Consider the following 25,360-nt stretch of genomic DNA (forward strand, 5'->3'; position numbering starts at 1 on the left):
CTTCTGCCTTTGAGAATAACAAAGCGTAATAATAATTCAGGAGTGGACCCAAGGCGTGAATCTTGTTTCTTCAAGGAGAAATTCAGGCTTTCTTTTGATCAGATGGAGGATCATACCCCATTTCCCCTGCAGTGTGCTAGGAGAAGCTTCAACAACCTCCAGCCTTAAGAATGGAGCCAAAAAATGCATGTGATTATTTAATAAGTTAAATGAAAAGGTTTATTTACATATGTATATTTATTAAAAAATAATTTTGATTTCAAAATAAAGGGGTGATTTTTCAAGTTAAAGGAGCATTCCCTCCCCAGAATAAAAAATACTAACGTGGAAAGGACAAACTTCTTAACATGATAGTAAAAAACAATATTCTAATAAACACCACATAATACTGTATCATATGATTATTTTCTGAAGCCAACACATCTGTAAATTCACTTTCAAATTGTTCACTCAGAACATATTGTTATGAAATGCTACATTTGGCACATTTGCTAATGCACCAGATGTATTCCCAGTGTGCTTCCTAACATGGACATGTTACTTAATTTTATTTCTAAAACATGTCTTTAAAATTAAGTTTTTTTTGTGATAAATATTAAATGCCAGCTATATGATGAAAATTATAATGGATACAGGAATCAGAAAGAGGTCTCAAACCAAATTTCAGTACATCTATGTAGCTCTGTAAGTATGAATGGAACCCTTGGGAATATGTGCAGTGACGCAATCAGGAAGCAGATTCTTTTAATACTTAACATTGAGATGCTTGAAAACAAGTTGGAAGCTTAAATAAGAAGCCAAATAACCCATGGATGGGAACAATCTGTGTAAATTGGCATCCTGTCTTGTGTCAGTTTCAGGGTGGCCAGAACTCCACAAAAGTAGTGGTGTCAAAGTTCCGAAGACAGTCTTAGTCCAGGAGGGTTCTCACAGACAAATCCTCAAAAGAAAAAAAAGAAAAAGAAAAAAAAAAACCTTTTGCTTTACAATTGCAAGTCTAATTTGAGAAAGCCAGGATCCTTTTTCACATCCAATACAACAACAAATTTGGGGTGTGGTGTGTAATAAATCTAACATGACCAGACTGGATTCTCACTCAGCTGTGGAGTCGTTGAGTGGCCATTTTATGGTCTCATTTTCATATCAGTTCAAACTATAGTTAAACTTAACTGTGATTCAGTGGCCAGGTTGCTCACCGGAGCAAGACGGTTTGAGCATATTACACTGATCCTGGTCCGACTGCACTGGCTACTGATTAGTTTCCAGGCCCAATTCAAAGTGCTGGTTTGGACCTATAAAGCCTTAAATGGCTCAGGATCGCAATACCTCAAGGACTGCCTCTTTTCATGTGAACCTACCCTGAGATCATCTTCTGAGACCCTCTTTCATATGCAACACAAGAACGGGCCTTTTCTGCAGTGGCTCCCCATCTGTGGAATGCTCTCCCCAGGGAAGTTTACCTGGTGCCTTCATTATACAGTGGTACATTGGGTTACAGACACTTCAGGTTACAGACTCCGCTAACCCAGAAATAGTACCTCAGGTTAAGAACTTTGCTTCAGGATGAGAACAGAAATTGCGGTGGCAGCGGGAGGCTCCATTAGCTAATGTGGTACCTCAGCTGAAGAACTGTTTCAGGTTAAGAACAGACCTCCAGAATGAATTAAGTACCAGAGGTACCACTGTACACCTTTAGGTGCCAAGCAAAAACATTCCTTTTTAACCAGGCCGTTGGTTGATATGTTTGACAGCCTATGCCCTTTTAAAATGTGGCTCTTTTCTGGAGGGGGTGTTATTGGGTTGTTGTTTTTATTCTGATTATATATGTTGTGATCTTTTCTGTGAACCACCTTAAGACCTCTGAGTATAGGACGGTATATATAAACTCAATTAATTTCTTTGTGTGCAGGGCTAAAATCTAGGTGAGGCTGATAGCTAAGCTGTGTTTGGCTCAGGGTTACGTCTGAACCAGCTTGTTGGTTGTTTCTGTTCAAACAAACCACAAGCTGTAAGCAAGGTTTGCCCTTGGCTTACTGCTATAGTTGGAGAAACAAATCATGGTCCTGGGTTCAGACATAATGGGAAGTGCAATGATCGCTTAACTCCCAGGAGCATGGCAGCAGCCCAGGCATTAGCTGCATGCATCTGTGTGCTCTGTGTTCATCTTTGAAGTAGCTTTTTTGAACTTAAAACTGTGATTTAAAGTGACATAAGAACCAGGTCAGAAACTAAAGCTGAGAGATACTTACCTTATAAGTAAGTTATCTTATCTATAAAATGGCATTGACAGTGAAGGGCCTGCAAAAGCTCCATTGATGCCCATGGACAATGCTCTCTTCTGCTCCCGTGGCAATTTTAAGAGAGGTAATTTCCTGATTATTATTATTGTTATTATTAATTATAAAATTTATATATCACTCTTCATCTGAATATCACTGGGTAGTTGATTATCCCGCCAAAAATTAAATGATCTTTTAAAAGTAAAGACAATTATATTAATATGTCATATTTATGTAATATATTGTGAAATTTTCCCAGAGAATTATAAAACATGTTTTTATTTAACAACACCCAGCTGGAAACATGGGAAAAAATTTTTTAAGTGTTTTTCCTTTAAGAGGAAAAGTTCAGTTTTTGCCAGTATCCTGTCTAGTTGACAGTGAAGCAGGGAAGGGAATATTGACAAAATTTTGTTTCCCTTAAGCATCAGGCAACTATTAACAACAACATTCAGTTTCCTATTACTACTTCAGGCTGCTATAGTTCTGCACCCAGACATTGTTTAGCTGTTTTAAAATCATAGATGGCTTTAATTTGACCAAATATTAGATAGCATTCAAAGAACGGTAGTTTGGAACATGGCTTTTGGTATGGTTTCTCCAAAACTGCAATCATTTCCCAGAAGAGCTGGGGAACGGTGATTATTTAAAAAAAGACTGCAATAACTATCTTTCATGAGGTTTTTAATTCTAATACCCTGTTCCTGCGGCTTCTCAGATACTGTATATGGATCATGTCTGATACTGTTTTTAGCAATTTTGTTAAAATGCCATCCTACCTTTCCCCCCAAATAAACCCACAAAACAGAACATTTTCTCCCCCCAAAAGTAGACATCTAAACCATTTAAAATACTTAAAAAACAGTAAAAACATTGGGAAACAGTCACATTCCACTTTCAGAATTAATAATAATTGCCAGGAACAGATTTTAGCCATCAAATGTCTGAGTGAACAGGAATGTTTTTAAATTTCTCCTGACTATTCATAATGAGGGTTCTGTATAATAATGTGAGTCCAGTATAGACTGGACTCTGTATGTGGCATGTGAGCTACTGTGAGGTGGCCTTATCAACCACCAGCTCCGGTCCTACCCACGTTGGTGACACCCACTTTCATTTTCGACCTTCTCACTGCTGGCATTTGACACTTCACTAAAGGTTGACCACAAGGAAATGGCAGTCGTTAGGTTGAGAGATGTTCCCTATCCCTGCTATACAGGCTACCCAAAAGGGAGGGAGACAGCCCCTTGCCTGTCATCGGTTCTCCCTGCCTCTAATCATAGCATACTCATCCTGGAAAAATCACAGAAAGCAAGGGAGACCATTTTTAGCAAGCAACCTCTCATTTAGCTCAGTCCTAGTTACAGCAGACCAGTAAGTCTGTTTCCTTCATTGCAGGGAGGAAGTCATTTCCCTGAGAACATAACATTAGATTGACATATATGCAAGCACAGATGAGGGTTTCCAGGAAGGAAAGCGGGGCGATTAATGCCCAGCAGCGTTGATAGCTAAGCTTTCTTTAGTTTCCATCCAAGGACATTGGTTAGCCAGCTGCTCTGCAATGTTACAGGACACTGAAGTAGCAGGAATTTTAAACAGGATATGGTTTTGCAAGTCTATTCCACTTCACGAATTTGATTTCTAATGGCTTTCTTTGTGTGGCCTGTAAGTGCCCAGGATGCCAGTTCATTTCTCCAGCTGTTGAACCTGATAGGAATGAGGTGATGAGTAAGGGAGGAACATGCAAAAGACAAAGAAGGAACAAATGGCAACCATAACAAAGCACATAATCAAAAGAAAAATGCTTTTTGCCATGCCAGCATAAAGTGGCCCTGAGTGAAAGCGCTTGTACTCATGGAACACTGCCCATTTGTAGCAGAACTGGCATGCTGAAATCATGGTTGTGGTAGAGGCATCAGTCCGCTGTGGTGATTTTGACACTGATGGCATGGCCAGTGAATTTGTCAGCATATCATCTGTCATATATCTGTGTCTCATCATCTAACAAACTAAGGAGACCCTTGCTACTGGGGTGAAGGCAAGGAGAGGATCATAGACAGTTGGCAGTATCCCCAGAGAGTTAAGGAACCCGATGAATATTCTTTTACCCATTCAAAGTGCTTAGAAAAAGCCAAGACTATAATTTAAAATAAGGAAATAAAAATACTATCATTTTTCTTCTTTGGCGATCACTTGTAGCCGAGTCAGATTGTCTTCCATGAACATAGTCTTAACAATGAGTCCGTAAGTGACTGGAGGCCAATTTTGGCTCCACACATCCCTCCACAGTGGGGACATGGGTTTCCTGGCGGGAGTTGGTCACAGTCAGGCTGTCAGGAGCCCAGGCTGCCGTCTTGATAACACAGCACGCAAATCATAATTAGGTTGAAGATTTATTGCAATACAAACAATTAGCCTTGAACGTCTGTGCTTTATGAGTCAGTTGACCCTTCTGGCGAGTGTTTCCGGGTTCGGCAGAATATTCTGAACTTATAACTTTTTATAAATATAATTTGAAATTAAAATGGCTGTATAATTTTTTTGTTTCACAGTCCGTATAAAATCAACAGGCAATGCAGATGTTGCATCCATGTAAATAAATAAACATAGTCAAATGACAATGTTATGCAGACAGAAAGAACCCTAAAGATCTGTCCAGAAAAATATATGCCATGCTAAACTTGTTGGTGTTTAAGGTGCCTCAAGGCTCTTGCTTTTTCTGCAAATTACTAACATGGCTACTTCTCTGGGCACCATCATTATGAATGCCATCCACTTGTGTACTACACAAGTGTACCTTCCAAAGCTTTCTCACTAGAATGCTCTGGGTGCAGAAGCAGCCTCTGGGGGACCTTGGGCAGTGCTCCCAGGGGTGGGGCAAACAGCTCATAGGGGCAGGCAGAGGCGGAGCTAGCGGCACGCAGCCCAGGGGGGTGCCGCCCACGGTGGGGAGCATCCAGGGGGGGCCGCCCGCAGCAATGTCACTCCCTCAGGGATGACACCCGGGGCAGACCACCCCCACTTTGCTCTGCCTCTGTCTGGGTGTCCCTTATCTTGTGTTAATCTGCTGTTCTACCCAAATAGTATGTTTTTAGGCAGATGTGTGGCAAAACAGGATGCTATGTTCTACTGTCCAGCATAATTGGGGAAGGGCAATTGTCCCTCTCAAATGAGCCATAGATGGTTCTCTGCAAGGCTTGGGTCTTTGCCACCTATTTATTTATAAGAAAAATTGAAAACTCAGAATTTAAAGCGAGGGAGTGGAATGTGAAAAACATGATAAAAATTGACAGCCTACCTCAAAGAACTCCAGAGAGGTACAGGATGCTTGTTCTGATCCTGACCACCAATACACGATTCTCAACTGAGTATACAACATGTGCTCTGAAATAAGCATGTGTGCCTTCATCATAAGGTATCGTCCAGGAATGGGAAACTGTGGACTCCAACTCCTATCAGTCCCAGCCATTATGGTCTGTGTTCAGAGATTATGTGAATGGTATATCCAAACTACAGGAAGGCCATGTGCTCTCCTCCTCTGTTTTAGTGTACACAGCATTGCATGCACTTCTACTATAGAAGTGCTAGTGTGTGCAACTGGCAGGTGTCAATTGGCCCACGGACAGACATTAGTTTTTTCTTGAATTCCCCAGGTTAACAACTAATTCAGCCACCAAGACCATCAGAGGATTGCAAAGCGGATTGGGGCTGCTGGTGAAGCCCCTTTTACTTTCGGATGCCACCTCAAGTGTCTCTAAGTCAGGAGTAGACTCCAGAATTTGGAGACTACAACTCCCACCAGCCTCAATACAGTAGCAACAGACGATGGGGGTTGAAGTCCAAAAGATAAAAAGGGCACCAGGCTGGCTATCCCTGCTCCAAGCATATGCAGAGTTCTTTTCACTCAATTTTTCAAAGACATTAGGATAAACTTACCAAAATATGTAAAGCATCTTTTGGGGAAGACAATGTCTCTGAGTGCACCACAGAAAGGAAAAATCCCATGTTGTGCCCTGAGCCTGATATTTGTTATTTGGAGATAATGAGGTTTGGATTCCACCACGGGCTGTCTGGCTTGTCTGCATGGTGATGGGTAGGAATCCCAAAATCCTGTAACACCTATTGCATGGTAAAAATAAAAATCCAAGTGTGCAGACATATGAAACAAAGCTTCTGCCTCCCACAGGAGCAGCAAGGAGCAGCTTGGCTGGTGTATTTTCTGGCATCTCAATTTCTGGCTTTTCATTATAAGTTAAGATTCAAAACAGATTTGGCATGGGAGATCTGTGAAGAAATTGCATGATTTATTTACTTAAGAAAATATTAAAACCTGTAGCCCTATTGGAGGTACTCATCCTTTGGGTGGGATATGAGTGACCCTCTCTTAAAAGCAACAACAGCAGCTTCCCAGTTTCCTTTGGGGAAGGAAAACTTCTATCAGAGAATTGCATATAAGGATTACCTTCCCCAGTAATGCTGCCTAAAAGCAATTTGTTCTGGGTGGCCCTTATCCTCCAAGAGCTTTAAAGTTTTTTTAAAAAAATATGTTGAGGAATCTGTTCAGAGATCTTGTACATATTGTGTTTGGGCCTATAAAATAGCAACTGAAAGATCCACTGTTCTGCCAGAGGGTTGGCTGATCTTGTCAAAGGGGTGACAGCAATTTCCTTCGTTTTGAGATACCTCCTCACCATTATCAGTAGCTACAGATTGACTCTGATGATACATTCTCTGTTTGCTTGACCTTTCTTTGCTGATGTAGGGAACTGCAGTGGAAGACGTAAACATATAACACAATTGCTGAGGTAGAACACCCAAGAACTAAATCGTTGAGGTAGAACACTGAGCATGAAAAAATGCTTTATACCTTATGTCAGGGTGGTCCAGCACACATCCCGAGGGCCACATGTGGCCCTTGATGCCTTTTTGCAGCCCTCTGCAACATTTGACCCCCCCATCCACAGCCCTTGCACTTCCCTCCCAGAGGCAGGTCAAGAGGCGCTGACCTATGTGAAGGAGCTGTAAGTTCTCTGATGGGTCCTCAAGTCCTCCAGTCTCCTTCCAAATTCTAGTTAGCCCTTTCCCAGGTTTGGGAAGAAGGTGGGAGACTCTAGGACCCAGCCGGAGCCTCACACCTTCTTCTCCTAGCCTGGCACCTTAAGCTTTGGAAAGGCAGCATGAGGGCTGGAGCATGTGGAAATGTTGGCCTTGCTCCAACAAGGTTGGTACTTTTGTGACCCACTTGGTATGAAAAGTTGGACCTCCCTGCCTTATGGTTTTTGAGGGGATATTCCCTGTGACCTTTTGTAAGCATCGTTGGAGGCACTGATGGGCACACGGATGCAGGGCCATCTTTAGCAGATGCTGCACTGGGGTGTAAATATCCACCCAGCGTCCCCAAATTACCACGGATAGTGTTGGGGTGGCCGTAGCTGCACACTGCCAGCCATGGGGGGGGGGCTGCAACTCTTCCCCATGCCACTGCGGGAGAGTGATCCCCGCAGAGGCTTGGGAGTGAAGTTGTGCCCCTCTTAAGCCTCCTCGGGAGGAGAGCCAACCATAAGGCTGGCAGGTGTGCAGCTTCCCTCTCAAGCCTTCTGGGGGGGGGGAGAGCGATCCCCACAGAGGCTTGAGAGGGAAGCTGCACACCTGCCAGCCTTATGGTTGGCGAGGCGCAGCTGGTGGGCGTTAAGGGAAAGGGGAGGCCACTGGCAAAGCTGCGCAGCTCCCCCACTTGCTGGGGCGCCCCTGAGAGGCCGGCGCCCTGGCGCGATGCACCACTAAGCCCTATGGGAAAGACGGCTCTGCACTGATGCCCTCAGGCATTGCGTTGGCAAACCGTGTCCTAATGCCAGTTCCATAGTTCTACAGATATTTCTAATGGAGTAAACTACTTCATGTTTTATACTTTGGGTTACCAATTTTATTCTTATTACATGTAATTATTTCCTCTAGACAGCTCTTTACCATAGGTTGCAGCTTATTTTGAATTCTAGAATTAATTATTTTTCTCTTTTTAACCCACAGGCTTGTTCTGGCTGTGGAAAATGTGACTGTAGTGGAGTAAAAGGGCAAAAAGTAAGTACCCAGAGTACTTAATTTTTTTTTCTTGTTAAGGGCAAGGACCAGGTCCAAAGTAGATGATCCCCTTGTTGCTTCTTCCACCTTGTGGGAAATTGTCAGCGAGGCAATGGAGGAATTTGTTGGACCTTACATTCTTGGCAGAGTTTGAGTTCCAACAGATATAGGGGAAGTTGAAGTCTCCCATTTCCATTTTTGAATGTTTACTACAGTGGTGCCCCGCAAGACAAATGCCTCACAAGACGGAAAACCCGCTAGACGAAAGGGTTTTCCGTTTTTGAGCTGCTTCGCAAGATGATTTCCCCTATGGGGAAAACGTCTTGCAAGTGTTCCGATTTTTCCCCGCTTCCCCCCCTTTTTCTAAGCCGCTAAGCCGCTAATAGCCTTTTAGCTGCTAATCCGCTAATCCTTTAATAGCTGCTAAGCCTTTAATAGCTGCTAAACCGCTAATAGCGCTAAGCCGCTAAGCCGCTAATAGGGTTGCTTCGCAAGACAAAAAAACCGCTAGACGAAGAGACTCGCGGAACGGATTAATTTCGTCTTGCGAGGCACCACTGTAATATGCTGTAGGAAAGCTTCCGTCTAACTCCTCAGTCTGGCTTGGAGCAGACACCCACAGTAAGGCCACTGTTGTTTCCCTCTCCTGCAATATTTACTCATACATTCTCAATCTGCCTTCCATGCTCCAGGTCATGGATGTCTTCACAAGTATACACATCCTTTACATATAATGCTATCCGCCCCCCTCACCTTTGGTCTTGTCCTTTTAAAGAGTTTCTACACCCCATCATGAGTCTCATGCCACCAGGTTTCATTAATGCCTACTAGGTCATATTTCCCATCCTGTATTAAGAGCTTCAATTTGTCTTGCTTGTTTCCCAAACTGTTGCATCAATTGCAGTGTACTATGTTTGAAGCCGGAAGTTTTTAAAATTGTAGTTTTATTGCTTATTTTATTTCTTTTATTGTACTACAATTTGCATTCCATAATATTCAAATTTTAATACAGGCAATCTTCATTTTGCATGGAGATTCCATTCTGAACCCCCATACACATCGACGGAGCACATGTAAGCCCATTCTGCCCCATTCTGCCTTTTTTGTGACATTTTGGGGCTACTTCTGAGTTCAGCACTGTGTGCAATTGCACATTATTTTGCCTCACCTAAATTGGCAGTTGTCAATTTAAAATACAATATGAAATTTAAAAAAATAAAAATGCAGTTAAAAACCAATATTTAATGCAGACATGTCATGGACCACACCAGAATTGTGGGGACCAAACATCCCTAAGTAGATGCTTCCATTCTGGAAGTGGAGGGAGGCAATTTCTGCATTCCCCTTACAGAACCCTGCACATCTGAACAATCTGCTTTGAAGAATTGAGGGGACAACAACAACAGTGTGGGAAAGAATCATAGAATTGTAAGAGTTGGAATGGACCCACAGGGCCATCTTTGGATGTGGTGCTGAGTTGTAAAGGGAAAGTGGAGCTTGTCTCCCTGCCCCCTTCTGTTTGTGGAAGAGAAGAAAGATCCCGGGATCCAATCCCCTGTAGTTTTTAGAAAATAGAATTGGTTCTAAGTTGCTAGCCACTGTTTCATATTCAGTTAATTCTCTGCAATGATTACTTTGCACATCTGATATTAAAGACATTATCTCCCCGCACCCTCCCAAGGGCTCAGTTCTAATAGTGGTTTGTGTGTCAGTGATGCAGCATCATCAAATCAAACAACTTTCTGTTTTAGGAATCAATTTCCAGCTGCATGGAGAGATCCCAAGTGTATGGGATGCAGTGATAATAGTATAATTTTCAGCAGCATAAAACTTTTTACATATGCACATAGCAGCCACTGGGTGGCTAGGACTTTAATCCTCAGAATGTTAACCCTTTCTTCCTCTCAATGAAAACTGCTTCCCATCTGCTATTTGCATAATAGCCAGGGTGGTAGAGTGGTAGAGTGTTGGACTTGGACCTAGGAGACTAGCATTCAAATCCCCACTCAGCCATGAAGCTCCCTGGGTGTGACCTGAGGGGCCAGTCACTGCTTGTCAGCCTGACCTGCCTCACAGCGTTGTTGTGGAGATTAAATGAAGAGGGGCAGAACCATGTACACCACTTTGGAGAAAAGGTGGGATATGAATGCAAATAAATGAATAAGAGGAAAACGCCAACTCCTGCCAATATTTTTGTTAGGTTTCATTTTGCTAAATAGGCTATATTCTTGCTTTTTGCAGGGTGAAAGAGGTTTGCAAGGTTTACAAGGTTTGGTTGGATTTCCTGGAATACAAGGACCTGAAGGTCCCCCCGGCCACCCAGGAATGAAGGTAAGATTCATTCTGTAGCTAAAAAATTAACCTGAATAGTTTTTCTTCAGACCATGCTGAAGTGAAAAACATCTTCTTTCCCCATCTTTTAAAATAGGGTGATATTGGAGAACCGGGACTACCAGGAACAAAAGGAACAAGAGTGAGTATGCTTGAAATTGTTTTGACCTGTTTTAAATACAGTCATACCTCGGGTTACAGATGCTTCGGGTTGCGCAATTTCGGGTTGCGCACCACACCAAACCTGGAAGTACCAAAACGGGTTACTTCCGGGTTTTGACACATGCGCAGAAGTGCCGAATTGCAACCCGCACGTGCACAGATGCGGCGCTGCGGGTTGCAAACGTGCTTCCCGCACAGATCACGTTTGCAACCTGAGCACGCACTGTAGTGGTTTGTCAGTATTAAACATTTTATTTTCAGCATGTACATGACACTTCTGAGTATAGAAAAGGGCAGATCTTGCCTCAAGTAACTCAAGTCTAAAATTTGACCAGTCTATTTTCATGCTGCCTAGTCCACTCAGAGCTGTCAATGAGACTTTGATCTGAGAATGACAGTGAAACAGCCACCCACATTTACATTTTTCCAAATTATTCACTCCAGGATGATATCCAGCTGTTCCTCCTGCTAGGTGATATTTTCCTAGTTTTCAAATCCAGACACCTGAAGTTCATTCATTTTTCCTTCCACACAAAAAGTCTAAAAGAGGTTCTCCTATTGTTTATCAATGTCAACAATAGTCTTCCTCCAGTCCAACATGACAACTTTGCTTCCAATATTGAGAAACAGTAAATCCTTCATCTTTATTCACACAGGAGTCTCTTCACTGTAGTCATATATTAAAACAGCAATTCATAGTTACTTACTCATTCTTCATTCACACTGAGTTCCATATATTCCAGTCCCATTTCCAAATTGTTCTTCCACAAGCAAAAGGGCTACTTTCATTCAGTGAAGAAATTGATCCACTGAGGCTCCTACCAATGGAAGGTGATTTTTTTGTTGATTCCCTGCTGCCACAAACTTCTGCACTTTTCTAGAGGCATCTACAATCCCCTAGAACAGATTTTAAGGCTGCAGTAGAAAGGAGGATCAATGAAAGCCAACCCCTCCCCACTTCCACAAATAAGAATATCCTGTGAGCAGAATTCCGTTCATAGAAACTTAGGATCCAGCCAGCCTCTTATCTGTCATTTACATATATCACAGCATTTTGTATCCTAACAAAGCCCACATGTGAGTAATATTGGTGATACTCCCATGAAGAACAGTTGTGCTGTGACAATCTGTGCCTACCCATAACCCAGCTGCTCAAAACATTTTTCTTCTTCTTTATGTTCTAACCAATTAATCAATTTGACATATTTTTGAGAACTGGAGGTATATCCCATGCACCTTTAAGAGAAATGTCTACTGGATTTTCTTTTTGTTATAACTATTCACCTGACATAGCCCCAAGTCTATACAGAGTACATTTTCTTAAAGTGATTAATTACCTTTATTATAATTTTATTAATTCCAGGGTGCACCAGGTCCAGCTGGCTTCCCAGGAAATCCTGGCCTTCCTGTATGTATGGTACTTAATTTGCAACTATCAATATTTCAGCAGTGATGTACACCAAAAATTAATCTAGCAGTTTTTGTGTATCTTCCCTCTCCTCTTTCCTAATCTCAGGGCATCCCTGGAGGAGACGGCCCCCCAGGGCCTTCTGGTATCCCAGGATGCAATGGAACAAAGGTGAAACAGCTGAAACAAACATTTTCTTGAAATATTGTTCAAACAAGTTTTATTCAGATAAGAAGTGATGTCACTTTCTCTGTCCCATTAGGGTGAAAGAGGTCCTCTTGGTCCCCAAGGTTTACCTGGATTACCCGGAAATCTAGTAAGCATTTAAAAAATAAATAAATAAAACAAAAAGTACAAGGGTAAGCATTATAAAAGAAAAAACAGGTAAGAAAATGTATAGCTTGAGAATTCAGTCTTTTAATCTGATTTCAAATATACGCTTTAAAAACAATGCTTAAAATGTCTTCTTGATTTCTTAATTTCTCAGAAAATATAATATTTCTTTTCTAGGGGCCTCCAGGACCTCCAGGGATAAAGGTATATCTGACAATTAAAAACATTATTTGTTTTGTTTACAATAACAAAATATGCAAATAACTTCAGTACAGAAAAAATCCAACAGGTGAAAGTAGCTGTGCTCAGCATTAGGAACAGCCAGAAGCTGCAGCAGTCAGGTCATCTGCTTAAGCTATAACTTTTATTTTGCTGCTATTTACTTACAGCACCTTTGGAGGTCTACAGCAAGCAGGGAGCTGATTTGTGTGCAAAACAATACAAAAAGAATATTAGTGATAGGCAGGAAACTGGTGTGGGGTTTCAGTTCAGATTGGAAGCATGTTTTTGGTTGGGGCCTAGCCTAGTTTTCATTCAAAATAAAATAGCCCATTAAGCATTTTGTTTTATTTTTAAAGACAAATGTGAATATTGCAATGTGTGTTTTGGCCCAAAGAAGCATGAAAAAGCAGCAGATCAACCCATTTGGAAAAATATTCACAATCTGGACTTTCTAGTGCAATAGATCATGTTTTTTCTGACTTCTTTATCCCAGCAGCCCTTGGTGCAACTGGAAATTTGTTTTGCACTTGTCACAGTTTAGTATAATGAAGACTTCATAACACCCCCTGCTTCTTGCAATAGACTTTCTCTCCTCTCTTTGGCTGCTGCACCTTGGATTTGCTTAATGCCCAGCCTGAAGATGAGTTTTAGAGAATTCAAACACTTGATAAATAGATTGTGTCAACATAGTTGTTCCTAATAAAGCTGTACTGTGACAGTAAAATGAGTAATTCTAATTTAGGAGATAGCTAATGACCACAAAGACAATTGTTATATATTGTGGATCACTCCACTCGATAAAGAAGAATTAGTCATGGTGGTGACTTTGCACTTTTTAAAAAAGAAGCTGAGAGCCACTGCATGCAGCAGCCTGAGTATAGAAGTGTTTGCTTCTCTGAAGCAAGTCTAAAAGTTTAAAGAGATCTCTTTGTTTAGAGATACGTGTCCCTCTTTCATTCTGATGTCTCACACCAGTGAAACCTCAGTGTCTGTCCAGGATAGCCAATGTGGTGCCCTCTAGGCTTAAGCTCCCATCAGCCATGTTCATTAGCAACACTGTCTGGGGCAGATGAGAACGAGTCCAACAACATATCTATGACACTATGATGGGTACATGGACATGAACAGCTGCATAAAGTGCTCCATGGCTCTGAAGGAGGAATTAAGCAGAGAGCTTTATGAGCATAAGCATGAAGTTGTATAAGTAAGATCCAAGACACCATGGCTGTCAACTTTTCCATTTTTTGCGAGGAATCCTATTCAGGATAAGGGAATTTCCCTTAAAAAACGGTAAACCTTGACAGCTATGCAACACACACACAAGTTTTCTGGAGTAAAGCATGTGATGTTGGCATCTGTCTGTCTCAAGAGACAATGGAGTGCGCCTATGGGGGTGAAGTCAAACTGCTGTATAGTGGTACCTCGGGTTACATACGCTTCAGGTTACATACGCTTCAGGTTACAGAGTCCGCTAACCCAGAAATAGTGCTTCAGGTTAAGAACTTTGCTTCAGGATGAGAACAGAAATCGTGCTCCGGCGGTGCGGGGGCAGCGGGAGGCCCCATTAGCTAAAGTGGTGCTTCAGGTTAAGAACAGTTTCAGGTTAAGTACAGACCTCCGGAACGAATTAAGTACTTAACCCGAGGTACCAGTGGTACCAGTGGTTAGCGGAGTCTGTAACCTGAACCATATGTAACTTGAAGCGTATATAACCCGAGGTACCACTGTATTAGTAGCCCCAAAGTGACCTCCCTGGGGAAGAAGCCTGGACAGGGTGTCTGGAGGTCCTGGGCTGCCCAGACAACAAGAACCCCTCCTTGGCCTCCCTGAGGTAATCCAACAGAAACCAGAGCAATACATTTGGCACCAGCTTGGTTGCCAGAAGGAAGCATACAAGGTGCCATCCGCAGGCATGGCCAAGGGAGGGCAGCTGCCCCCCTAGAACAAGTAAACCAATAGAAATACCGTATTTTGCACCCCATAGGACGCTCCGGCCCATAAGACGCACCTATTTTTTTGGGGGGGGGGAAATAAAGAAAAAAAAATTATTTCCCCTCCAGGTGCGGGGCTGGAAGAACCAGGTCGGGGTACAGTGGGAAGGCACGCTCTGCCTCCCCGCTGTCCCCCGAGCTTGTGGGGCTGGCGATGGGGAGAAGTGCGCTGATCCCGGGACTGCCGGCACCTCTGCGCCGCCATCTGGGGCGGGGCGGGGCTTTGCCCCCGGCTCCCGGTGGCCGCGCAGAGCTGCGCTGAGCCAGGGACTGCAGGCAGCTCTGCGCAACCCTCGGAGCCGGTCTCCCGAGGGTTGCGCAGAGCTTCCTGAAGCCTGGAGAGCAAGAGGGGTCGGTGCGCACCGACCCCTCTCACTCTCCAGGCTTCAGCGAAAGCCTGCATTCGCCCCATAGGACGCAGGCACATTTCCCCTTCATTTGTGGAGGGGAAAAAGTGCGTCCTATAGGGCGAAAAATACGGTACTTAACTGACCAATCACGTTTGTTCTCCCCCCCCCAAAAAAAAATCCTGGCTAAGCCCATGGCACCATCCAACTGCCTTAGGGACTCCACTCCAGATTTGTGTAGGGTTTACTAATCCAAAGATATCCCACAAGGCAGCAGAGGTTTAGGGCCAGAGTCTGTCTTCTCCTAGATGGACTCCCTTCCCAGGTGGATGAGCCCCATCTGCCCCTCACTTCCCTCTACAGCACATGCAGAAACCACCTTTTTGACCATTGGACCAACTATTGGTCTCTCCTTCTCAATCCACTGGAGCCTGTATTCGCATGCAGGGGAAGTCCCTAATTCAGTGGCGTAGCGTGGGTTGTCAGCACCCGGGGCAAGGCAAGTACCGTATTTTTTGCACCATAACACTCACTTTTTTCCTCCTAGAAAGTAAGGGGAAATGTCTGTGCGTGTTATGGAGGAAATGCCTACGGGTGGCATGCCTACGGATTTTCCTCCTCTAAAAACTATGTGCGTGTTATGGTCGAGTGCGTGTTATAGAGCGAAAAATACGGTAATTTGCGCCCCCTAACTGAGAGAGAGTGAGTGAGCCAGGTAGGGGCAGAGAGCTACGAGTGCGAGCGCCCCCCAGATGTTGCGCTCGGTGCACCCGCCCCCCCTGCACCCCCCACACTACGCCACTGCCCTAATTCACTAAGGGTTTGAGACCCATCAACTACCCTTACCTGGTTTAGCTGGCCAATCAAAGCCGTTCCTGGGGTGTGGCTGCTGTCTCATACTGTCAGCTTCTAGGAGCCACAGGTGAGAGCTGAGTGCAGAATGGGAACCAAACGTGGACAAGGTACACCAGAAGGAACATGGTGTCTACTCCACCAGAGGTATTACCCCTCCCCTAACACCCCACATACCCCCAAAGCATTTAAAACATTTTGCAGTGTCTGTAGCAATTGGGGAACCTCCTTCTCCACATAGCTGGCCAGTTTTGCATTCAGAGAATTTCAGCAGAGCATGGGCAGTTATCCAAAGTTAAGTAAATATTTAGACCTACCAATTTTTTAAAAAACAAACATAGTTATGAGGTATAGATCACATTCTTTTTTGAAAGGAATTAAATAGATAGTGGTGATATAACATTTTTATACAAGTACAAATAATGAGTTAAAATGACTGTATGCTTTAGATTCCCATATAGTCCTTTTTGTGAGTCATGGAGAGAGACAGATATTCCCAGTTTTAACGACATCATGTGAGATCTTGGACGGCCCTTCCCAGAACCCAGTAAGCAAGGCAGACAGCTAGAGCATGTAAGCTCCTCACCTTGCATGCATTCAAGTTGTATTATGTCAGTTGATGGGCTGCCAAGCACACAAGGTGTGAATCAACTGTACAGTCCTGTATTATTTGATACAAAATTGAAGAGACATGACCTGTCATTTATTTACTAGCAAGTAAAGGAGGTGACCAGCACTTACAGTATCCATGCAGAGCTATAGAATCTCTTTTTCTAATTCATGTCATGTAGGGAGACCCAGGAGAAGTTATTGGACTGATACCTGACGGTGTGCTAAAAGGTGAAAAAGGCTTTCCTGGTCACCCTGGATTACCGGTAAGGCTCATTATAAACCCAATAAAATTTACCTTCATTCTGATTGCTGAGGTGGAGGGAGGGTTAAAAGGGAAGCCTATACTGCAGACGTTTGGAGAAGCAGTTTCAGTGCATATGTGTGCACTCTGTGTAAAAAGCCACATGGAATCCCTTGTGGGCCGTGGCAGGGCTGGCCCATCCAGGAGGCAGACTCAGCATCCACCAGGCAGCAGATCCTGATGCAGGTCTTTGTTCACCCTTTGTTCCTGGTGTCAGTCTTCACTCACCCCTTCTTCCCAGGCAGGAAGAGGGGCGATTTTGTTGGAGTTTCTGTGTTGGTCTTTGCCTGGGTCCCAGGGGAAGGGAAGTTGTGTCTTGGGACAGTTAGCACTGTGGGGAGGTAGGAGGGCTGCTTCCCTCTGCAGGAGGTGATGGCTCGCCATTGCTTCCTTGAGGCTGTCTTAGTTTCTCCTTTAGAATATTTGCAGGGTCTGTGCTGTTCTCCCTTCTCCTCTATTCTGCATCTTTCCCCCCACCCCGCAGGAAAAGGTATTTTGTTGCAAAGCACCCAGATGCTGTGTTCATCTGCAGTTGTCCCAAGGAGGGGAAACTTACTGAGTCATGCAGTGAGGGAGCCTTTCTCATGCTTATTGTGTTTTGCAATGGGAGTTTGGGGAGAAAGAGAAGGGTGCAGCTTCCACTTACTTAGAACTAGGGACCCATATTCCAAGGCAGAGCAGGTGTATATTAACCGGCAGAGCCAGTCAACCCATGAGTTAAAGTGAGTCAGCTGCTTAAGGCAGCAGGGTCCCTTGGGGCAGTAGATCCCACCCAATGTCTATCTTTCTTCCCCACCTTGTTCCTAATGTAGATCTTGCCTCCCCACCCCCATTCACTGGTAGGGAGAGAGGTGCCATTTGGGGGTCTGCCTCAGGTACCAAAATGACTTGGGCTGGACCTGAGTCACTCTGTGTGTGCCAGATGAGCCTCCCTAACGAGAGAACATGTGGGATCCCACTAGTGCTTTTTTCTTAATAAAAAAAAAATGGTTAGGGGTACTCTCACTTTCCTACTCGTATTGAAATACTGGCCCTCAATGAGGCCAAACTTAGATCCACAAAATGTTTAGGGTTGTGCGTACTGCGTACTGGAGCCAGTGTGGTGTAGTGATTAAGAGTGGTGGACTCGTAATCTGGGGAACCGGGTTCGCATCTCCGCTCCTCCACATGCAGCTGCTGCGTGACCTTGGGCTAGTCACACTTCTTTGAAGTCTCTCAGCCCCACTCACCTCACAGAGTGTTTGTTGTGGGGGAGGAGAGGAAAGGAGAATGTTAGCCGCTTTGAGACTTCATAAAGGGAGTGAAAGGCGGGATATCAAATCCAAACTACTACTACTACTACTACTACTACTACTACTACTACTACTCTTCTTCTTCTTCTTCTTCTTCTTCTTCTTCTTCTTCTTCTTCTTCAGCATTCCCCCAGAAAAAAAGCACTGGATCCCACAATCAAGAAGGTCCTTCTCCTCCCCATTTCTCACCTCAGATGGCAGGGCAGCCTGATAGAAAACCTCCTGAGGCGACAGGCTTATGTTGGAGTAGGCAGTCGGTTAGTTACCTGGATTCAAGCTGTGTAGGGCAGGGCCCCTTTCTCATTTTCTTATGTATTCATAAGAAATTTATATTGATCCATGAAATATCTGTGAGCCATTGACATCAAAGTCTGCTCCTATCTCCAATGTGCAGTTCTGTCCTAGATTCAGTGTCTTAAAACATGACGTGGGTGATCTGACCACACACCTCATGACATTGTTTTTGTCCTTAAAACAGCCATGGTGAGGGGTGGATGCCTGTAATTTTTTGTTTGCACTGTGAATTCTGTGTTTTAATTATTTAATTATTTTTCTGGTATTATTTTACACAGTGTTTTCATTTGTATATTTTGTTTCGTAAGCTCCGAAGGAAGGAGCAGAAATGTAATAAATGGGTTGACTCATTGAAATCAATGGACTTGTGATATAGAATTAACTTATACCGTTGCTTCAGCTATAGGTGGCACTGTCCAACTAAGTCATGCTGCGGTTCTAGACTGTTCTTTTATAAGAAAGCTGTTCCTTGGTTTAACAACCCTTTTGCCCTTGCTGCTTCCCTGAAATAACCTGACAGGGCTAAAGCTAGTTCTGACTGATTTGAGTCCATTGATTTCAATGTGTTTGCTCCAAGTATAAATAACTTAGTTGGATACGACCCAATAAACTTAGATTGATGCCATGGTTCTGGTAGTGGCAGTCTTCTGCCAACTGCTTCCCTGATGGAAATTGTCCCTGATGCTTCTGCCAGCTGCAAACTGGAAAATGTAGCTACAATATAGACTTCTTCCCACCTCCTGTCCCCATAATTGGGGGTGGGGGTGGGGGTGGGGTGTTAAGCCAGGGAAACAATGCTGGAGGAAAGGATAAATAAACCCTCATTGAGAACCACAGCCACACTCCAAATCACCTCAGCTGCTTTTCAATGCAAAAAAGTTGTTACCTCTGTAGTTTGCCCTGAATCGTACTAGGGTACAAAACAACAGAAGGGATGCAGGTGGCACTGTGGATTAAACCACAGAGCCTAGGACTTGCCGATCAGAAGGCGGTTCGAATCCCTGCGACGGGGTGAGCTCCCATTGCTCAGTTCCAGCTCCTGCCAACCTAGCAGTTTGAAAGCACATCAAAGTGCAAGTAGATAAATAGGTACCGCTCCGGCGGGAAGGTAAACGGTGTTTCCGTGCACTGCTCTGGTTCGCCAAAAGCAGCTTAGTCATGCTGGCCACATGACCCGAAGCTGTACGCCGGCTCCTCGGCCAATAAAGCGAGATGAACGCCGCAACCCCAGAGTCGGCCACGACTGGACCTAATGGTCAGGCATCCCTTTACCCTTTACCTTTACAAGACAACAGAATGACAGATAAATGGGAAAGATACTGTGTTAAATGGTTTTTGTCATATACAGGGAACACCTGGTTCACCAGGTATTGCGGGCCCTGTTGGACCACCTGGACCTTCTGGAAAACCTGTAAGTGTCAGCTTATAGTTCTTTATTCATAGATGCTTTGGGCAAACATAAGGCCACTGCCTTCATTCTTTGCTTCTGATACTTCCTCGAGAAGTGGCGCACTCTCCATCCTTGGAAATTTTTAAGCCATCTTCTATAGATTCCTGAGTTGAGATTCCTGCATTGGAGGGGCTGGACTAGATTACCCTTGGGATACGTTCCAACTCTATGATTCCATGTACTGCTGTTTATAACTCAAACATAATATATAACATGTATAACAGATATGCAAAAGTAGGAGAAAGGAAGAGAAAGGAGACAACATGGCTAGAGGGTTAGAACTAAAAGTTGGTTAGCTCAAGAAAGATATTGCAGAAGTGAAAAACACATGTTTACTTACTGCCCTGCAAAATAAAAAAATAATTTTTCAATAAGAACACCAATTAAAAATTAGTCAGGGTAAGGTCTGTGCTTGAGTGGGAGACCACCATAGGTGTCTGTGCATGTCACCTTGAACCCCGTAAGGGAAGAAATGTGGGGTATAATAATAATAAAAAAATATTTTGTACATCCTGCAGTTAGACATGTGATGTGAGAATCTGGAAGAAAGCTTGAAGGATTAGAAGATCCTGTGGAATTCCCTGCACCTAGTTTTGCACATTAATGTTTAGGAAAGATGAATTAATAATGAAACATGTGCAAAAGAAAGCAATCAGCATGCTTTTTTTTGGAATGGATAACCTCTAGAAGGAATTTAAAGATCTTGGCCATGTAGGATTGTTTTTTGGGGGGTAGGTGAAAAGTATAATGATGGTACAGTGGTACCTCGGATTAAGTCCTTAATTCGTTCCCGAGGTCCGTACTTAACCTGAAACTGTTCTTAACCTGAAGCACCACTTTAGCTAATGGGGTCTCCTGCTGCCACCGCGCTGCCACAGCAGGATTTCTGTTCTCATCCTGAAGCAAAGTTCTTAACCTGAAGCACTATTTCTGGGTTAGTGGAGTCTGTAACCTGAAGCGTATGTAACCTGAAGCGTATGTAACCCAAGGTACCACTGTATTAGAATTGCTAACACAATATATATGAAAGAGCTACTTAACTGAATGCAAATTTGGAATGAGATCTGACATACTAAAGGCAGATGTCTACTTCCACAGCCAGGCTTCTCCTTCCTTTCTTACACCCAAAATAGAGGGAGGGGGATAAAAGATTATACAAATTTAGGAATTCTGCTGAGTGTTCCTGTCCTTTTAACATATCTCAGAACCATGGTTGTTCATTCCCAAATAGAATCATTCCCCTTTTCATCAGGGAGAAAGGTGGCATGTGACTTTGTAAATAGCCAATTTATTTCATTCAGTTAATTTTATTCTATTCAACTCCCAGAGAGGCTTAATTACCGTATTTTTTGCTCTATAAGACTCACTTTTTCCCTCATGAAAAGTACAGTGGTGCCCCGCAAGACGAAATTAATTCGTTCCGCAATTTTTGTCGTCTAGTGAATTTTTCGTCTTGCGAAGCACGAAATCCCATAGGAATGCATTGAAAATCAATTAATGCGTTCCTATGGTCAAAAAAAGTCCAAACAAAGCCAAATTTGGTACAACAACAGTTTATTAACTGCTCTTTAAAGTCACACATACTGTAAAGAGCAGTTCAAAAATTTAAGGGAAAATAAATTAACTTTATAAACAAAACATGTCTTTGTTTTTAGTCAAAGAAAAAAAGTCGCAAGACGTTTTCGTCTTGCGAAGCAAGCCCATAGGGGAAATTCGTCTTGCGAGGCAAATCGCGAACGGAAAAAACTTTCGTCTAGCGAGTTTTTTGTATTGCGAGGCATTCGTCTTGCGGGGCACCACTGTAAGGGGAAATGTGTGGGCATCTTATGGAGCGAATGCAGGCTGCGCGGCTATCACAGAAGCCAGAACAGCAAGAGGGATTGCTGCTTTCACTGCGCAGCGATCCCTCTTGCTGTTCTGGCTTCTGAGATTCAGAATATTTTTTTTCTTGCTTTCCTCCTCCAAAAACTAGGTGCGTCTTGTGGTCTGGTGCATCTTATAGAGCATAAAATACAGTAATATCTTTTCTTGCCTCGGATCTGAGCTCTCTTCTTAGATTAGCCTTCAGCACAAGGTGGATTCCATCCCTGCTTTACCTCATTGCGGTCCCAGTCGCAGAACCTCACCCCGCTCTAATTCTGAGGTGAAGTGACAAACAAACATAGGTAGACAACGATCTGGAATTAAAATGGCCACAACTTTATTGATTATAGGTGTAGGTGGAACTTTGGCTCACCTCGCATTGAATGTATATCCATTCCAGCCTCCCAGCGGAAGGCTGCAACCACTTCAGAGTCATGCCAAGAATTATGGCCTCCCCAAGATGTCAATCAACTGAGGTGGCCGTCCTAAGGTTGCCACTGGAAGCCCTATGACCCATCTGCCCCATGTTGGCTTCTGGATAGGGGCATCCTGGAAATACTGCTGATTCCATACTGGTTGATGCATCACTTTACCCGACACTCAAAGACTAGGATTCCAACTAATGCCTTACCCCACAAAGTTGTGATGTTTTGCTATGGGGGAGGCAAAAGCTGGCCAATTTGTCCACAAATCATCTACAAGTTCCTTCCCGGCTTTGAATATAGCAAGCAACCATTAGCAACCATAGTGTTAAGTTGTGGGTGAACATATCAGACGACACAGCGATTCTTCAAACAGCTCTTGTTTATTCACAGGCCAGAACTGAACTGAACTGAAGGGTTCAGCCAGCCTGCTTATATAGAGCTCCACTAGAACGCAACAGTAACCATTTTCTGTAAATATCCAATCACTGAACGTCACTTTCGATCCCTTATTTGCATATGTGGACCTGAGTGAAAACTATCTACAGTATCCCCCTGCTGGCCCAGGGTGAGAACTTCAGTACATAACACCTAGCAAAGTCAGGAAGTAGGAGAAAACAAATTGTTAAGCTGGGAAATGACCTAGGGAAGTGTTGTGTATTGGGTTTAACACATTTTATGTTACAAGGTGCGTTCTAACCAATCGTATAAGCGTTGGTAGACGAACATTCTAATGGCAAGTAAGCGCATGCACTTTCAACTGTCAATGGTCAGTTCATGCTGGGGCTTTTATTGTTGTGTAGCCCTATGAGTTTGGTTTTTTCCCCCTACAAGTGAGCTGTTGTCACTGACAATGTTGAGTAAACGTAGTTGAGGAACTTATACTGCCTTGGACTTCTGACTTTTTCCAAACATTTAACAGGAAGAAAAGCAACGTTAATGCTCGATCTGAAAAGGAAAATAATATTAGCAATGTGATAAGGATTAAGCTGAGTTAAAAGCATCCTAAGGAGAAGGAGGGGCAGGAGGGTTTTTGCTTCTGGAGCCTACTGTGCTGCAAAGTTCCACCGCACAAATGGCCCTTTTATGGATTGTTGCTCTGGTGATAAGGGCACCGACTGGGCCATTTTAATGGGCATTTGGGTGGGAATCCATCCCTAGATCCCCAGGCCATGGGGAATTCCCCACAAGGATCAAGGGTGGCAAGGATCAAGGGTGGAGTCCAAGGGACCTCAAATATCAGCCCTGCAGTAAGTGGCCATCAGATGATTGCGTATTGCAAAGCACCTTGCACACAGGTAGCATAATACTAGTGAAAAAATACGTAATTGACAGGCAAGATTACAACTTTAAATATTAACTCTATCCACCCTGAATAAAATACAGTGGTACCCCGCAAGACGAACGCCTCGCGAGACGAAAAACTCGCAAAACGAAAGGTTTTTTCGTTTTCGAGTTGCCTCGCAAGACGAATTTCCCTATGGGCTTGCTTCGCAAAACGAAGCTTGCCCCGGGGACAGCGGGTCTTCTCTTTTGAAGCAAGGGGCTGCGGGGAGATAGCGATCTCCCTGCAGCCCCTTGCTGCAAAAGACGTCCGGGGGCAGCGGGGAAGAAGCGCGAAGCCGGGCGGGGGGCAGGGGACACCTCCTCTGGACCTCTTCTGAAGGCTGGCGGGGGGCAAAAGTCTTTGTCCCCCCTGCCTGCCTTCCCAGGGGCTTTTAAATCGCCCCAGACAGCGGAGAAGTCCTCCGCTGTCCGGGGCGATTTTAAAATGCCGCCCGCCAGCATTTTAAGATCGCCCGGACAGCGGAGAAGTCCTCCGCTGTCCTGGGGTTTTTTAAAATGCTGGGGGTGGGAAGAAAAGCCCTTGTCCCCCCCCAGCCTTCAGAAGAGGTCCAGGGACAGACTGTCCCCGGACCTGGTCTGAAGGCGGTTTCCCTAGGAACGCATTAATTGATTTTCAATGCATTCCTATGGGAAACCGTGCATCGCAACACGAAAAAACCGCAAGACGAAGAGACTTGCGGAACGAATTAATTTCGTCTTGTGAGGCACCACTGTATTTTTATTTACCGTGTTTTTCAAGAAGTTTTCCTCACAGGGAAAACTTTGTGTACCTCAAGAGTCTGGGGGTTGGTTGCAGCCTGAGATAGTTGAATTTAAGTTCCATTGAAATCACTGGGACAAGTTAAGACTAAGTTGTTTAACTTCAAAGAAACCTAGGTTTAACTTACTTATCCATACATATTTCTATAGACTAATCAGGTGTGCAGTATATGCATATCCTGAACACATGGAGAGGGACCAGTGCCCTTTTGCATCTTGCACAGAATGTATGGAGACAGGGGCAGAACCCCCCTCTCCCCTGCTTCCATGTGTTAGGCATGCGTACTGAATGCCTGAACTAAGGCAAATATTTGTAGTGCGGTGTATTGAACATGCCAGTGATAGCACTTCCAGCTGATGCACCACAACTTCACCCAAAGGGTTCTACTTTACCTAAATCAATAATTAGAATGAGTGGCAATCAGAAGGATGTAAGACAGAATGCCTTTCAATTTGGCCTGACTACATACAGTATAGAGCTGCTCTTTTCTCCTTTGTTCAAGAGCTAGTTCTACACTCACTTTGTGATTTTTTTGAAGCAACCTGTGGGTACCATAAATATAAAAACTACTGTTATAGACATGGTGAGCCACCTCCTGAGTTTGATGGTTCAGCCAAAAGCCACTGGGAAGAGGAAGTAGGGTGTAAATTCATCCTCTACTTAGAGAGAGCCGGTTCTTCTGTGGGCTTTGATTTAAGGATTACCGTAATCTAAGCAATGCGTTTCTAGTACAGAATTGACTTAGTCACTTCTGCTCCTTGAAAGCTGTTTTCAAGATAAAACAATTCAATGACTTAATTCACTGATAGAAACAGTATTAAATAAAGATTCCATTTATAAAATTATCATTTGTTAAAGAATTGACAAGGCTGAAACAAGCAAATCTGTATTAATAAAACAATCTTTTTCAGGGTTCTCCAGGGCCACCAGGCCCCCCAGGTGAGAAGGTAAGACCATTCACAGTCAATGGTGCTTTAGGGGAGTTGATTTCCTTCAGTAAGTGTGTGTGCATTTGT

General features: G+C 43.7%; 1 protein-coding gene across 2 annotated transcripts in view; it reads left to right on the top strand.

The window, feature by feature from the left end:
* The window catches only part of COL4A1 (collagen type IV alpha 1 chain), a 202,071-nt gene that overhangs the window by 34,079 nt on the left and 142,632 nt on the right, over nt 1–25,360 (top strand). For both annotated transcript variants that reach the window (XM_082215731.1, XM_082215732.1), the window contains exons 2-11: nt 8,307–8,357; nt 10,599–10,688; nt 10,786–10,830; nt 12,214–12,258; nt 12,367–12,429; nt 12,521–12,574; nt 12,769–12,795; nt 16,795–16,878; nt 19,851–19,913; nt 25,256–25,291. In XM_082215731.1, the coding sequence (XP_082071857.1) occupies nt 8,307–8,357; nt 10,599–10,688; nt 10,786–10,830; nt 12,214–12,258; nt 12,367–12,429; nt 12,521–12,574; nt 12,769–12,795; nt 16,795–16,878; nt 19,851–19,913; nt 25,256–25,291 (558 nt within the window). The remainder of the gene's footprint in view (nt 1–8,306; nt 8,358–10,598; nt 10,689–10,785; nt 10,831–12,213; nt 12,259–12,366; nt 12,430–12,520; nt 12,575–12,768; nt 12,796–16,794; nt 16,879–19,850; nt 19,914–25,255; nt 25,292–25,360) is intronic.

Source organism: Podarcis vaucheri (assembly GCF_965113315.1).
Source record: "Podarcis vaucheri genome assembly, chromosome: 3".
In the NCBI taxonomy this organism is placed as follows: domain Eukaryota; kingdom Metazoa; phylum Chordata; class Lepidosauria; order Squamata; family Lacertidae; genus Podarcis; species Podarcis vaucheri.